Source organism: Ictalurus furcatus, chromosome 27 (assembly GCF_023375685.1).
Source record: "Ictalurus furcatus strain D&B chromosome 27, Billie_1.0, whole genome shotgun sequence".
In the NCBI taxonomy this organism is placed as follows: domain Eukaryota; kingdom Metazoa; phylum Chordata; class Actinopteri; order Siluriformes; family Ictaluridae; genus Ictalurus; species Ictalurus furcatus.
In genome coordinates this window covers 1,309,577-1,325,336 of record NC_071281.1, presented here as the reverse complement: position 1 = coordinate 1,325,336, position 15,760 = coordinate 1,309,577, and the positions used below count along the sequence as shown (strand labels likewise).

Below are 15,760 nucleotides of genomic sequence, written 5' to 3'. Positions count from 1 at the left end.
AAGTACACATTTGACTTGAGAAGATTTCATTTGTGTTCCTAGAACACCCAAGTTCAATGGTTAAAGTTCTGCATTAGAGGCTGAAATATAGTCCCAATCCCAGAACTGAACCACTGATGGATTTTTGAGTGAGGTCCTTAGCCCTCAATTGCTTGACTGGGGTTTGGATTAGATTGGATTCTGTCTCATTTCTAGGTTGCTTCAAATCACTGATCACCAACCCTGTTCCTGGAGCTCTACCTTCCAGCAGGTTTTGCCTCCAACCAAAATCTAACACACCTGTTTTGGTTGAGCTTCTTAATGCAATGATTAGATTGTCAGGTGGGCACGATTATGGTTCAAGCTAAAGTCTTTAGGAATGTAGATCTCCAGGAACAGGGTTGGTGACCACTGCTTTCAAAAGAGGCACATGAATAAACCCAAGAAGTACTGAACATACACTTAACTCTTAGAAATAAACATTCCAAACTGTACTTTTCCCTGTTGCTGGGGGTGGTACCATCAAGTGCACATCTTATGTACCTTTAGCATGTACTTTTTACTTGGTATGATGCATGTGGTGTACCGTTAATTAGAGTTTAGACTAAAGGTCCATCACTGGTCCTTAACGTCCAAAAATGACTTTTAAAGGAATATTATATTCATGTTTCCAGGTGAAAGATACTTAAGATACATGGCAGCAACAAGAAAAAGTACAGTATGGTACCTTTATTTCTGAGAATGTATATGTATCATGTAAAATGGCATTTAAATGTTTATGTTTTGTCAATAATTTCACCGGAAATCTAATTTCCTAATGATTTCTGCACCACTATAATTCCAGCTTTAACCCTGATGTTGTCTTATAAACTTATTATTATTATTATTATTATTATTATTATTATTATTATTATTTTGGTAAATGGAATTTCACTAGAAACACCATCTGTTTTAATGACCTGCTTTGAAATATCACTGAACCTCTACAGAACATGCCTCCTTCTTAGGTTGCCTAGTAACAAGCAGACTGCTCCCAGAATCCTCTTACAGCCCCGCATGGGCCGTATCCTAAACAGCCCCCTTCTCTCTTTGTATAAGTGCACTGCATGGGAGCCTACGCAATAAAGGCAGCTTCATCCAATATGTAGTGCACTGAGTGTCCAATCGGGGTCTATTTGGGATACAGCCACAGAAATGTAAACTGACATCATCATGGAAGCCTATTGTGCTCTGCTTTTGGTTAAAATGGACATACAACCTCTCAACCGGGGCAGATTAAAGTAATCAGTTTAAAATAAAATCAGCAAATTAAAATATGTGGTCTCAAGTTACTTAGTAAACACTTCAGCCAGCAGATGGTGCTGTTACTGCGAAAATGAATTGCAGGGGCTGTTATGTTTAATTTATACTTTGTTATATTTGACCATCATGATTTGTTTTTGTGCAAGTGCTCCAAAAACAAACAAAGAAATAAATAAAAACATAAATAAATTAATAACCCAGTGGTATCTAATAGTTACAATGTTGCATGTTCTCCCCATGTCTGCAAGGGTTCCGTCCGGGTTCCCTGGTTTCCTTCTATCGCCAAAAAAACATGCTAATGTGTGTGCTAAGTGTGAGTTTGTACGTGTTTCTGTGCATGGTGCCATGCAATGGCATGGAGTCCCGTTGAGGGACAAGGCTCTGGATTCTGCGACCCCGACCAGGAGAAAGTGCTTACTGAAGATGAATGATGAGTAATAATAATATTGCCAACAATAATATTTAACAGCTATAAAGAGATCAATTTTCTGCTGCAGTCAACCACAAGAAAAAATATAAATGACAGTTTTTCTCAATTTCTTAGCTAGGTATGTTTCCTGGCACACTATTCTCAAAACTCTGAAAGCAATTCCCACAACACTAAAAGCATTTCTCATAGCATGCAAAAGAACTTAAAACCCTTAAAACTGTCAAGATTAGTCAACGCATACAAAGTCAATCAATCACTACAGTAGATGACTCATCAAATGAATGGTACCATTTGTTCGTTACTCGATCAAGTAGTTCTAGCAAAACTGGACAGACAGAAACATATATATGTCTCGCACAATACAGAGAAGATAAAAGTGCCAAATAAAAGGAAAACAAATAAGCCTGATTACAGTAATAAAACGAAATGGAAAAAATAGCTCCCTATACACTGATACAGTCTGTAACGAATGAGTGTGATAACCCTGGTCAATGGGGTGGAGAATGGGAATCCAGAAGGCAGGAAATGGAGAGAGCGGAACTGTTCTTTTCATGAATGACGCTGTTCAGTAGATGCATTTTAGCACTCTTAAGCACAGACACAAACAAAGTCACAAATGAAAAATGAAATGAGTGTCCCACTTTCCAGCTGAAGGCAAGGCTCTGGCAACCACTGAAAAGATAACGAAGCACATAAATAGATTGCAATCAACCACATACTGTACAAACGTAGACCATTATTCATTACCAGCTAATTCTCCATGACTCTTCCTCTCATTCACAGCCTGCATTCAACCACACCCCTGCTGCCACATAGCCCTGCTGTCTTGGTAGGGGTATGTGGCTGTAAACACTCTAATACTGTAAAATATGAAAAGATCTGGCTTGCCAGTCTACCTCTACATGTTTCAGATGATTGGATTTTAAGCTGTGAAATGGTCATATTTTGGGGTAGAGTCCACAGGGTAGAGTCAAACCTGATCCAGCACCTTGTACCTGGGCAGAGTCGAGCCAAAAGTCCAGGGAGTGGAGTGTGTTTCAGGCTGGAATGGTGTGTTTAATGTGTTGTTTTCTTGTAGTACCGCATTGTGTGAGTATTCTTCTGGCTAGTGTGTCTATGGCAGCCCATAGAACCGTTAAAAAAATTGTGAAATTTGGTACACTGATTGGGGAGGGTCTAAGGTATATTCTGACCAAATTTGGGCCAAGTGCTGCCAATGCTATAGCGCCACCATTGGGTCAAATTTGGGCCTAGTATGGAAGTATTTTTATGGTCATAACTTTTGAACCATGTGTCCGAAAGCCAGGGATCCCTGGATTTCCTGTGTTGAGATGAGTTCAATGCAGCATATGATGTCAATTTCTGCCTAATTAAATCTTCTGCCATTTTGTATTTTGTCAAAAACAGTTTTTTTGCTACTTGTCATACAAAATTTGTCCAATCATCACCAAATTTGGCACACGTCATCTTCAGCGTAAGCCTCACAAACTTTATCAAAAGAATTCTGAATACTCCAAACGAATCTGTTAGCAAAGTGTCAATTTGGAAGTGAGGCTGTATCTCAGCAATGACTTTGCGCACTGACAAAACTTGGTAGGCATCCTCAGGACCATTCTACTCCTTCTCCAAATTTTATCCAATCTTCACCAAATTTGGCTCACATCATCTTGAGACCTGTCTACACAAAAGTTATCAAAGGAATTTTGGTGCAGATATTTGCACAAAGTGGGGAAAAAAGTCCCAGACTGATGAGAAAAAACACAAATACCTTGGATGTTTTTAAATTGCAAGAAGAAAAAAAATCAGGTCAGAGCAGTAGCATTCATGACCACAGGTCAAAGTAGCAACAGACAACAGCGCAGGTCACAGCAGTAATGGCAGCTGCAGCAGCAATGCTACTCTGCTGCCACCAGTGTTCGTGGTCAAAACATACATACATCATGATTGAAGCTACAAATCACTATTGAATCCCTTCAAAATTTATACCTAAAATGGCTCTGCTCTTCTGTGATTGCTTAGACAACAATTGTAGCGTGTCTGTGAATGTGTGGCTCACAGAGTCTGGGTGCTTGGCCCCTGAAAATGCTACTTGCAGCTTTTATTTATTTATTTATTTATTTATTAATTATTATTATTATTATTATTATTATTATTATTGTTGTTGTTGTTATTATTATTATTATTATTATTATTATTATTATTATTATTGTACTGTCGTAATAGTAGGTTGTAGTAATAGTATTTTACCACTAGAGGCGACTAGTGGACGCTGCACCATTTTCTAATACGCTTCAAAGCTACAAGAATTTTTGTCTAACCATCAATAGTTTTAACAAGCAGCAACGAGTTAAAAACGTAATAAGCATTATGTTAACAGGCCAGATTAACCAAGACATATGGAAATCTGGGAGGTGTGGATACAGGAGTGAAGGCCACAAAAAGCATTCAGCAAACACAACACAACACGTGCGGCTATAACAATACGTTAATTACTCTAAAGTATTAGTATCTGACTACTGCATTTTTAACTAATTGTAAATTTAGAGCCAGATCACGTGTAAACAAAACACTAACAATGTATGGTCATCATATCAAAGGCATAACATTTTATGGGGGGGGGGTCCTCTATTCTGAAGACTTTCCTCTGCTGGAAAACCTACTGACTGTTACAAATTGCTGATGCTCCAAATGTATAACAGACATTTTTCAAGTGCTAACTCTTATTTTTGGAATATGTTCTTCTACAGAGTTAAAGACTTTTAATACAGATGGACAGATATTTTAGGAAGTAATTTTAAGGATGAAGAAGACAAATTTGTTTTTTTGGGCCCAAGATGGAAATTGTGTATAGCTATTTGTATAACAACACATTATGACACTTTCTAGAGTAAAATAGACTGTACTGAAATGTTAGTGGCCCAAAATGATTAACCCTTCACACAGTAGTCTGAACATTTATTTATTTATTTATTTATTTTTGACACTGTGGTGAGTTTATGCGGACATTGGATATATTAATATATTGGAAAATCAGGCATTTTATTTAACATTTTATTATGTTTGATCCAGACCAGACACAAATACCTAATTTAGGAAATTATTTTCTTTTAGACTGTAGTGGGAATTTGGTGGGCCAGGATGTTTTAACCCTTTAAACTGTGATCAGAACAGTGATGCTATAAGAAAATAAAGGCAGTTTATTCAGCATATCATTCTTTGAAAAGTGAAAATTGTTCAGACAGGAAATGTTTTCCACTAACAGTTCATTTGTCCAAGTGGTATAATTATCTAATTGAAGGTCGTTTTTGCAATACTGTATACATGGATAAAATAAATAAATAAATAAATAGATTATCAAATGAATTAATTAAAACACTCATGACTGCCCTCTATAGGCGGAATGTCATATGTGCAATCATTTAAGGTGGAACGGCGAGTAGGCCTGCAAAAAAAAACAAAAAACACCTCCGAATATTTTGATTGAGTATGTACAACCATAAACAGACAAGTTTTTCTGATGTGCACTTTTAAAAAAATATATATATATTCATGCAAAGACAGGCAGAAGACAGAAACTAGGTACAAGGCCTAATCTGATACGACCTTAATAAACAGTATTTCAACATGGTAATTAGGAAAACTTGTGGTCCACCTTAAGGCAATAGGCCACTCGAGGGTATGCGTTACAGTTGATTTCATGAAGACAGCAACAATATACTCAAATCCCGTGTTCAATAAACACGTGAATTCATTTATTATGAATAATATTTACAATACACAATGTAGTCCGTTAACAGGAAGCTTTGGTTGCTAAGAAACAGAACTTCTATGCACGGATACAACAATCTCTTAAGTGTCGGTTTTAATAATAATAATAATATTTTTTAATAATAATAGTAAACGGGTTTTTTAAACATACTATTTAATACAGGATTTTATATGTCATTTGTTTAATTATTATTATTATTATTACTATTAATATTTACGTTTAGCTGTTTAAGACATGGAAGCCCCGCCCCCCATCGCGCTTCAAACCACGCCCCCCGCTTCAAGCCCCGCCTGCTCCGCTGTCAACGTGTGGGTGCGCGGGGCGTTTGCGCCATGTTAGCGCCGCTGCAATTCAGCTGCTAATACAGCAATGTGTACATACCACTGGTCAGAGGGTACAAAAAAACAACAAAAAACAAACAAACAAAACAACAAATCAATTAGCATAATGTGGCAAGGAGTGACGGCGTGAATTTCTGTAAAGGAGAGACTAGACGCACGAGGGATTATTTCTGTCTTGCGCTGTGCGCGCGTGCGTGCGCGCGTGCACGCGTGTGTGAATGCTGCTGGCCCTGTTTTAGGAGAGCAAATGGGGCTTTTTCGGTTTTGCAGCGGATGATCAGCGCGTCGTCCTTCACTCTGCCTCCGGCTTTCCTTATTCCTCTCATCACAGCTGCATCCTCATCACCATTTTTCATCATCTGGACTCTCTCGGACCTGTATATGACGGTGAGGACTGCTTTCACTGTTCTGCATGAATCAGGTTCTCTGATTGTTGTTTTTTTTTTTTTTGCAAGAATCTCTGAAGGTTCTCTGATGCTTTTGAATGAATCAGGATTTCTGAACGCCTTTTCAATCACGTTGCATGATTGCATAGTGCAGCTTCATTTTTTCCAAAATTGCTCGGTTGCAAGGTGCACCTGCAGTCTCTCTCTCTCTCTCTCTCTCTCTCTCTCTCAGCCTGCTTTCTCGTCTTTCTGCATGCATGCACGTATGCCACATTACATCATCTAGAAATGATTCTTCCCACCACACAGTCCTCTGTTACTGGCCAACAGCATATTTACCCAGTCTGTCCATTATGTAATGCTGTGCCCATCTTGCATGCCAACACATACAACACCACATATGTAAAAATCTTCCCAAGGTGGAGAGATCCTCATCTGGCTTTAATGGATTGCGTCCAGAGTTAATAGTTGTCCACTTGGACTTGTACGAACACTGTAGGTGTTCTTATTTACAGCACTGGATTCTTGGACATGCACGCCTCTTTCAGCTGAACGGATGACATCACCTCGCTGGGCTCCTCGGTCTAGGTGCGCACTCTAATGCAGCACCTGCCCTGTTCATCTCATCATTTGGGAAGACTCAAGTCCAAAGCAGAGGTGTAAATATATTCACGCATTTGCCTGCATTTGAGGAAAACGGAGGGTTCAGGAGAGATTGTTGCTGTTCTCGGCCCTCCGTTGATGTAGGGTGGGCAGGAAGTAACCAATGTTGCTGTGAGATACCTATTGTTAGGTGTGTGTGTGTGTGTGTGCAGACAGAGACCTTCTTTGATGGAACATCCACTCTGATAGATTGTGTATAAAAGAATACTTTACACAATGATACAAACGGTCCAGATGGAATGAGTTTGTCCGCCCTAATATCTGTGTTCTTTATATATATATATATATATATTGGGTGTGCCCTTTCTCCGTTTCATTCAGAGAAAGCCTAGTAAAGGGAATAACGGGGGGGTTTGAGGACACATGGTACAGTACAGTCATCTGGAGTGTGGACCCATCCTGGGTCCCTGAGGAATGCAAGATCTGTGTGTGGCTTCTTATGGCAACTGAGGGATCTCTCTCTCTCTCTCTCTCTCACACACACACACACACACACACACACACACACACACACACACAGTAAGATTATAATCTAACCGTGGCGTGATTACTACCTGTCGCAAATTAGCATTAGACCCACAGGGTCGTATTAGGACAGATTAAAACGATCATCAGTTATTGTTGCCGTGCGACTGTTTACATCATGTTGTTTATTAATCGCGGTAGGACTCCGGCTCAGGACCGGCACGTTTCCCTTTTTAAAGCATGACGCCATCCAGTTCTTCAGCACGAACGGACTTGAAATCGGCGGAAAGTTCGCCATCGGTCTTTTAATTAAAGACAGAGTTTGTGAGTGCAGCTTACGTAATGTAATACGGATTCGAGATCCGTTTAACTTCCGACTTGAGAGAAACGAAACGGCTTGTCCGTGTCGCAAAGTTCCAATATGGCAGAAATCCAAGATGGCGGCACGTCAGTAGCGAAGCATCTGCTTTTAAAATGAAAAGCCGAGACAGAAAAGTATACCGTAAATATGTATTTACACTGTGTGTATATATACCATACTAATAAGAGTTTTCGAGTGGCACTGCTGGATTGGCAGTATTTCTGATAGGAGGTCACGGCATGGCTCCTAAAAGGTCAACCAGCGTGACCTCCTGTTGTTTGGACAGCTGTCCACTGGGTGTTCAGAATGCTCGCCCTGTACAGAAGAGTTGCCTGTAAAAAGAAACCAAGGATGGCAAGCTACAGTAACAGAACGTGGTATTAACAAGCTTTAATTGGGCATGTCAGCATATTTGCAATAAATACCTCTAACCTTTTTTTTTTTGTCATGGAGTGTCACTTTTGCTTGTACCTGTTAGTGCAGTGGTTCCATTTTGGATTGGCTTTATGGTACATTATTCTTCGTAATGCTCTGTTCGTACGATGTGCGTACTGTAGCTAACGTCTCAACCTTTTGAAATTAGCATGTCTCTTGGACCAATATTTAAATCAATACTGCTCTTTTAAACCAGTGCTAGATGTTTCTTTTCTATAATGAAGCATCCATCCACAGTACCAGCTTTGTGCGTGAACAGAAATTAGGTATTGTAATATAATATCACAAAACGTAGAATCACACGAGCAAGCGACAAATCCCTAATGTAGTTTGTCTCTTGTGGGCATGTAGCGATGACCACTAATGTTGTTATAGTTTCAGGTAGAAACTAGCTTATACCGCTTATCCTACACAGGGAGCCTGGAGCCTATCCCAGGGAACTCGGAGGGGCACAAGTTGAGGGACACCCTGGACGGGCTGCCAACCCATTGCAGGACACAGTCGCACACTATATGGACAGTTTTGTAAATGCTAATCAGTGTACAACGCATGTCTTTGGACTCTAGGAGGAAACCAGAGGAAACCCCCCAACTCTGCAGGCACACAGGGCGGAGGTGGTATTCGAACCCCCAGCCATGGAGGTGCAAGGCAGACCTGCTCACCACTACGCCACCGTGTCCCCAGCGTTAGACTTGCTAGACTCCATGCTAGCTTCACTGACAGATTCTCAAAGCAAACTGTACTAGCGATGTACACTCACCAGAGGCACCAACCATCTCTGCTACTTCTTTCCGAGCTTTATATTTCTTCGTGATATATCTGTACACATTTTAACAGGCATAGGGAGGGTATTGCAGGGGTAGTGAAGGTATTACTGGGGTAGTGAGGGTATCGAAGGTATAGGGAGGATATTGCGGGTATAGGGAGGGTATTGCGGGGTTTGTGAGGGTAGTGCAGGTATAGGGAGGGTATTGCAGGGGTAGTGAGGGTATTGTAGGGGTAGGGAGGGTATTGCAGGTATAGTGAGTGTGTTGCGGGGTTAGGGAGGGTATTACCGGGGTACTGAGGGTATCGGAGTTATAGGGAGGGTATTGCAGGGGTAGTGAAGGTATTACCGGGGTTTGTGAGGGTATTGCAGGGGTAGTGAGGGTATTGCAGGGGTAGTGAGCGTATTGCAGGTATAGTGAGGGTATCGCAGGGGTAGTGAGGGTATCGCAGGTATAAGGAGGGTATCGCAGGTATAGGGAGGGTATTGCAGGGGTAGTGAGGTTATTACCGGGATAGTGAGGGTATCGCAAGTATAGTGAGGGTATTGCAGGTATAGTGAGGGTATTGCAGGGGTAGTGAGGGTATTACCGGGGTAGTGAGGGTATTGCAGGTATAGTGAGGGTATCACAGGTATAGGGAGGGTATTGCAGGGGTAGTGAGGGTATTACCGGGTTAGTGAGGGTATCGCAGGTATAGTGAGGGTATCGCAGGTATAGTGAGGGTATTGCAGGGGTAGTGAGGGTATTGCAGGTATAGTGAGGGTATCGCAGGGGTAGTGAGGGTATCGCAGGTATAGTGAGGGTATCACAGGTATAGGGAGGGTATTGCAGGGGTAGTGAGGGTATTACCGGGTTAGTGAGGGTATCGCAGGTATAGTGAGGGTATCGCAGGTATAGTGAGGGTATTGCAGGGGTAGTGAGGGTATTGCAGGTATAGTGAGGGTATCGCAGGGGTAGTGAGGGTATTGCAGGTATAGTGAGGGTATCACAGGTATAGGGAGGGTATTGCAGGGGTAGTGAGGGTATTACCGGGTTAGTGAGGGTATCGCAGGTATAGTGAGGGTATCGCAGGTATAGTGAGGGTATCGCAGGGGTAGTGAGGGTATTGCAGGTATAGTGAGGGTATCGCAGGGGTAGTGAGGGTATCGCAGGTATAGTGAGGGTATCGCAGGGGTAGTGAGGGTATCGCAGGGGTAGTGAGGGTATTACCGGGGTAGTGAGGGTATCGCAGGTATAGGGAGGGTATTGCAGGGGTAGTGAGGGTATTGCAGGGGTAGTGAAGGTAGTGCAAGTATACTGAGTGTATAGTGTGTAGTGAGTGGTGGTGTTGTTTTTTTCGAATTACAAGGGTGTAATAGCATGAGATAAACTTGTCTTGCTGGAGCTATTCACGGTATATGTGACCCTAGATACCTGGCCTGAAAACATGCTCAGGGTATGTTAAAGAAAAACTAATGCTGACGTATTGGCACTGTGCCCACAGCTTTGAAAGAGCCTCTGGTAAGTTATTTGTGAACAGGTTAAGAACATGCTGCTGACCTTTGCTCACTGTCTGCGTGCTGAGAACGTATAAGTTCCACCTTCTCAGAAGGAGACTTGCGTGCAGAAGCGGCTGGGAGAACCATCTTCTTTCTGTTTCTTGATGATTCTTGGAAAGTTTCTTGAAGCTTTCTTGAACGAGGGGTTTCTTAGTGTTTTCTTTATGGATAGTGAAGGGTTTTCGTTTCTTTAAAGGATTATACTTGGGATCCTCTTTAAATTGGAAACACTGAGGTTCTGTAGAAAACCTTTAAACACAACCCCCACACAAAGAACAAGCAGAAGATCCCTTTAGGATTCTGGATTCAAACATAACATAAGTAACTGTCACCCCTTCACCTTCACTAGGCACAGGCCTAGACTGACTCGTACATTTGATCTCTTTATATAGTCACACTTAATGTTGTTGAACATCTACGAAGCTCATTAGTTCCTTTTGTCACTTACCTTATAACAGCTATAAACAGTTGTTTCCTCACGTTCAGATAAACGTCATGTTATTAAGAAATTGCAAAATGCAAAGTCCTATAGGAGTTTCCCATGGCAGAAAACTGACCTGACTTTCCCGCTGCCCGTCCAATGTTTTCGTCTCGTTTCTCTCGTCCTTGGATGATGAAATGGACACTGACTGTTGAATATCTGAATTGAGTTGAGCTTTATTCAACTCACTGCTGTAGAGCTTCTTTTCTGGGTTAGAACTTGGTCCTGAGGATTGCTGTGCATACAAATAAGGGGCTTCTGAGAAGCTTAGGGATGGAGTAACCGCGCTCCAGTGTCTCGATTAATCTTTTAAACGCCTTGCGTCTCATTACGATAATGCGCATCGCTATGGATTCTGTAATTTTATCTGTAATGGCTTGCTTTCTTTTGTCTGCGATCGGCTTTACAGACCCGAGAGTACTCTGTGTTGGTTTTAAAGCCGACGTTTACCATTTCTGAGGTTGAACCCATAACGTAACCATTATTAAGCTGTTAAACCCAAATGGCTTTTTATTTTGATGCAGAATAGCTGGTAGCACTTGTAAGCTCACTCTCACTCGCCCTACGCGAACGTCCTACGTAGGCCGTGTTTTATTGTGTACATGTTGGGTACAAAACCTTTGCGCACTTCGCACAGGCATGCGGTGAGAAATCGGTGCGATTAATGAGAAGCTTGTGAAAGGCTACCCCAAAGTGTTCTGATTCAAGTTAGTCCCACCAAATACTAACAAAGTGTATGTAAAGGTTTGACTTCCGGAAAATCTGGGTCTCTTGGATATATTATTGTCAAATGACCTCTTATGTAAAACAAAGGAGCTACGCTAATTGACACGACACAGGAAATGGTATGGTAATAGCTGTGAAAAATTGAGTTTGAATGTCTAGGAGTCTGTAAAATATGGCCTCCGCTGTAGGTGGGTAAATAGGGTATAGTCTACCTACCTAGCTAATTACAAACATCAGCTAATGCACACTGAGTCATCATATACTGTACTGTAACTGCACTTAACAACGTACAGCAGGTACTAATGTCAAACAGTGACTCAAGCAATTATCATGGAATTTTATATATATATATATATATAATATGTCAGGACCGGAGATTGCACCTTATCTGATTCCTAGTGATGGGCTGAAATGAGAACACCTTGAAAACGTGGTGCGTTAATTACTTCTCACTAATTGCTTTTTGTTCAGTTGGCAAAGATTGTGTAATTCATAAATATATGGTCATTAATGCTTTAGGACATTTCTTTAAGCTAATAGAGTCGACAGTCTATAAAACCGTGTCCTCGGTGTTGCGTGCGCTGCCTTTATAATTAGATTATAATTCATTACATTCCATTCATTCCTTCAGTAATGGTACGTTTTTGATACCTTTTCTAAATCGCTACCGTCAGTTGAAAAGAAACAGTCCAGTAGCGTAGCACAGATGGCTCACCGTGGTATGGAAATGTGCATACCCACATACGATTCCGTGTTGAAAATACAAACAAAACAAAACAAAACAAAAATGAGACCGTTTTCAGAGAAATCGAGCATTGCAGGGCCGTGTGAGAACGTGTAGGATTGTCTCTGATGACGTCACGGCAAAAGCTCCTCTCAGTTTCGCCCCGTGGTGATTAGTTCCAGCTTTGTCATAACGAGTAGCAGAAAGGCGGTGCGTAGCCTGTACACACTGAAATACACTAGAATGAGGGAACACTGTATGGTATAAAGAGGGAACATAGTGTGTCCTGCTCAGGATAATGCTTGCTCAGAGACAGGACAGCGTTAGGTTTGTGTGTGTTAATATTACAGCACACTGAGACTACTATTATTATTTATTATAACACGCTGTTACGGTCAAATAATCAGCACCGAGGTTGTGCGATGCGATGCGGGCAGACGCGAAGCAGAGCTACCGTTAGCACCCTGACATTCAGTACGTTTACGTGGACAACAATAATCCCATATGAACCCGATTAAGACGATACTCTGATTGATAAACTAGCATGTAAACAGCGATTGTTGATGACCCGACTATTATAATCCGACTAAAGTCATACTCGAAGTAAATGTCTTTTGTGTCTCGTACGCACTCATGGCGGTTGTACGTCTTTGGCAGACGGCGTGGGGACAGTAATGACAGCACGCTTCCGGTTGCCTGCTGGCCGAAGCTCCGATGTGGGAGACTCTGAAGTGGCACGAGACAGACCGAGCTCACAGGTGTTGTGTAACGTTTTGCTGCTGGACAACACGGTGCAAGAATTCAGAGCGAATGTAAGTAAACACACACACACACACACACACACACACACACACACACACACACACATATGCACTCCTGTCAGCAAAATGAAATTTTCTAATACACAGTCCCATCTGAAAGTATTGGAACAGCAAGGCTAATTCTTTTGATTTTGTTACACACTGAAGACATATTTGGGTTTGAGATCAAAAGATGAAACGATAGATCAGAATTTCAGCTTTCATTTCCGGATATTTACATCTAGATGTGTTATGGCATCTTTGGTAGCAGACCAAAACAAACCGTTTTAAAGTCGAGTCTGTCGAGCCACACATGATATTATGGAGATGGCAGTGATCCTGACCCTTTCTGCTCTCCGGACCTGCCTGATCCATCCTGATGCCCTACATCTGGATGGAGCTCTCATCAACTGGAGGCTACAGCATGGAGGTTGCTTAGGATGGTACCGCTTGAAGTACCATGGAAATGGTTTTGGACCTCAGATCCACATGAACGTTCTCGCTGTGGTTGCTGGGGCTACGGTTGCTGCGATGGCCTTGGGACTGCAATTACTACATACAGTCCTACACTCAGGTCTCCTTTAGTGAACAGTGGACTAGTTCAACAAACAGACTTCATATTAAACCATAATGAACTTTCTTTTACTTTCACACTATGCGTCGTTACCCAGATGAGGACGGGTTCCCTTCTGAGTCTGGATCCTCTCAAGGTTTCTTCCTCGTATCATCTCAGGGAGTTTTTCCTCACCACCGTCACCACCGGCTCGCTCAATAGGGATAAATTCACACACTTAAAATCTCCATCCTGTGTTTATATGTTTCTGTAAAGCTTCTCTGAGACAATGTCCATTGTTAAAAGCGCCATACAAATAAAATTGAATGGTTTTCCCGTCAGTCTCCTCTTCAGGAGGTGAAATGCTGCTCCATTTGGTTCAAATCTGGTGATTGACTTGGCCGGTCCAAAACCTTCCACGTTTTCCCATTGATGAAGTCCTGTGTTGAGCTGGCAGTGTGTTTTGGGTCGTTGTCTTGCTGCATGATGATGTTCCTCCCTGTTAGATTGGATGCATTTCTCTGTAAATTGGCACGCCGAATGTTCCTGTAAGCTTCTGAATTCATTCTGCTGCTACCATCATGAGTTCATCGTCAATAAAGATTAGTGAGAATGTTCCAGAAGCAGCGATGCAAGCCCAAGCCATGACGCTACCTCCACCATGCTTCACAGATGAGCTTGTATGTTCTGGATCACGAGCAGATCCTTTCTTTCTCCACACTTTGACCTTTCCATCACTTTGGTAGAGGTTCATCTCGGTTCCAGAACTTTTGTGGCTCATCTCTGTATTTCTTTGTGAATTCCAATCTGGATTTCTGATTCTTTCTGCCGATGAGTGGTTTGCATCTTGTGGTACGGCTTCGATATCTCTGCTCTGGAAGTCTTCTTCGAACGGTGGTTTGCTTTACCACCCCCCAACCCCGCCCTGTGGATCATGTTGGTACTGCCACTGACTGTTTTTGTTTTGGTGGGTTTTTCTTCACAGCTCGCACAATGTTTCTGTCATCATCTGCTGTTGTTTTCCTCGGCCGACCCGTTCCATGTCTGGTTGTTATCGCACCAGTGGTTTCTTTCTTTTTCAAGACATCTTTTGCAACTGGTTGTATTGGCTATGCCCAATGCTTGTGCAATGGCTCTGATGTATTTTCCTTCTTTTCTCAGCTTTTCTCAACAGTGGCTTGCTTTTCTCCCATAGACAGCTCTCTGGTCTTCATGTTGGTTTATTCGTTTTAACAACAAATGCACATGTCTCTACAGGGTTCAAACCAAGAGTAGACATTCAGAGCTGTTAAAACAATCAATCGAACACGACACACCTGTGCAACAAAATATATATATATATATATCAGATAATCCTGATCAGTTCAGATAAACGAAATGAGACGATTACGTAGTGATTACGAGAGGCGTTTTAGCGATCCCACCACTGACACCTCCTCACATGCCAATGTTGCAGTGATCCCTTTTGAGTTGTGTTATTTAAAATGACTCGCCCCGTCACCGTTACAGCCACACACATTGAGCAGATTTTTTTGAACCCTGTTAATTGTGTCCTAGTAGCAAATGGAGAAGAATCCCTAACCCCCCCCAATCCCTCAATTGTGGTCAACGCGCCAAAGTGCACACATTAACATACATTTACATAAATTAATGTAGATTAGTATGCGTTGTAGTGTGTTGTGTCTCACCACTCTGATCTGGGAATTTTGCGTCATTACAGCTTAAACTCTCAGCAGCTACAAGTGACTACAAATGACTCTCTTCTCTCTCTTTCTCTCTCTCTCTCTCTCTCTCTCTCCATCTCTCTCTCTCTCTCTTTCCCTGTAGAAGCAGGATCAGGGTCAGGTCTTACTGGATGCAGTGTTTAAACATCTGGAACTGACAGAGCAAGACTATTTCGGACTTCAGATCACTGACGACTCCTCGGACAGCCAGGCAAGCCGTATAAAACACACACACACACACACACACACACACACACACACACACACACAGACACATGGTGTTCTCAGTGAAGCTTGCCCTGGTAAAATAAAAGTT

The 15,760-nt window shown here is 41.9% G+C and overlaps 1 protein-coding gene across 1 annotated transcript in view; it reads left to right on the top strand.

Annotated features, from left to right (window-relative positions):
- Positions 1-5,935: 5,935 nt before the first annotated feature.
- The window catches only part of ptpn4b (protein tyrosine phosphatase non-receptor type 4b), a 36,046-nt gene continuing 26,221 nt past the window's right edge, over positions 5,936-15,760 (top strand). Inside the window, exons 1-3 of the mRNA XM_053616985.1 lie at positions 5,936-6,208; positions 13,025-13,179; positions 15,548-15,655. Of these exons, the coding sequence (XP_053472960.1) occupies positions 13,042-13,179; positions 15,548-15,655 (246 nt within the window). The 5' untranslated portion in view covers positions 5,936-6,208; positions 13,025-13,041. The remainder of the gene's footprint in view (positions 6,209-13,024; positions 13,180-15,547; positions 15,656-15,760) is intronic.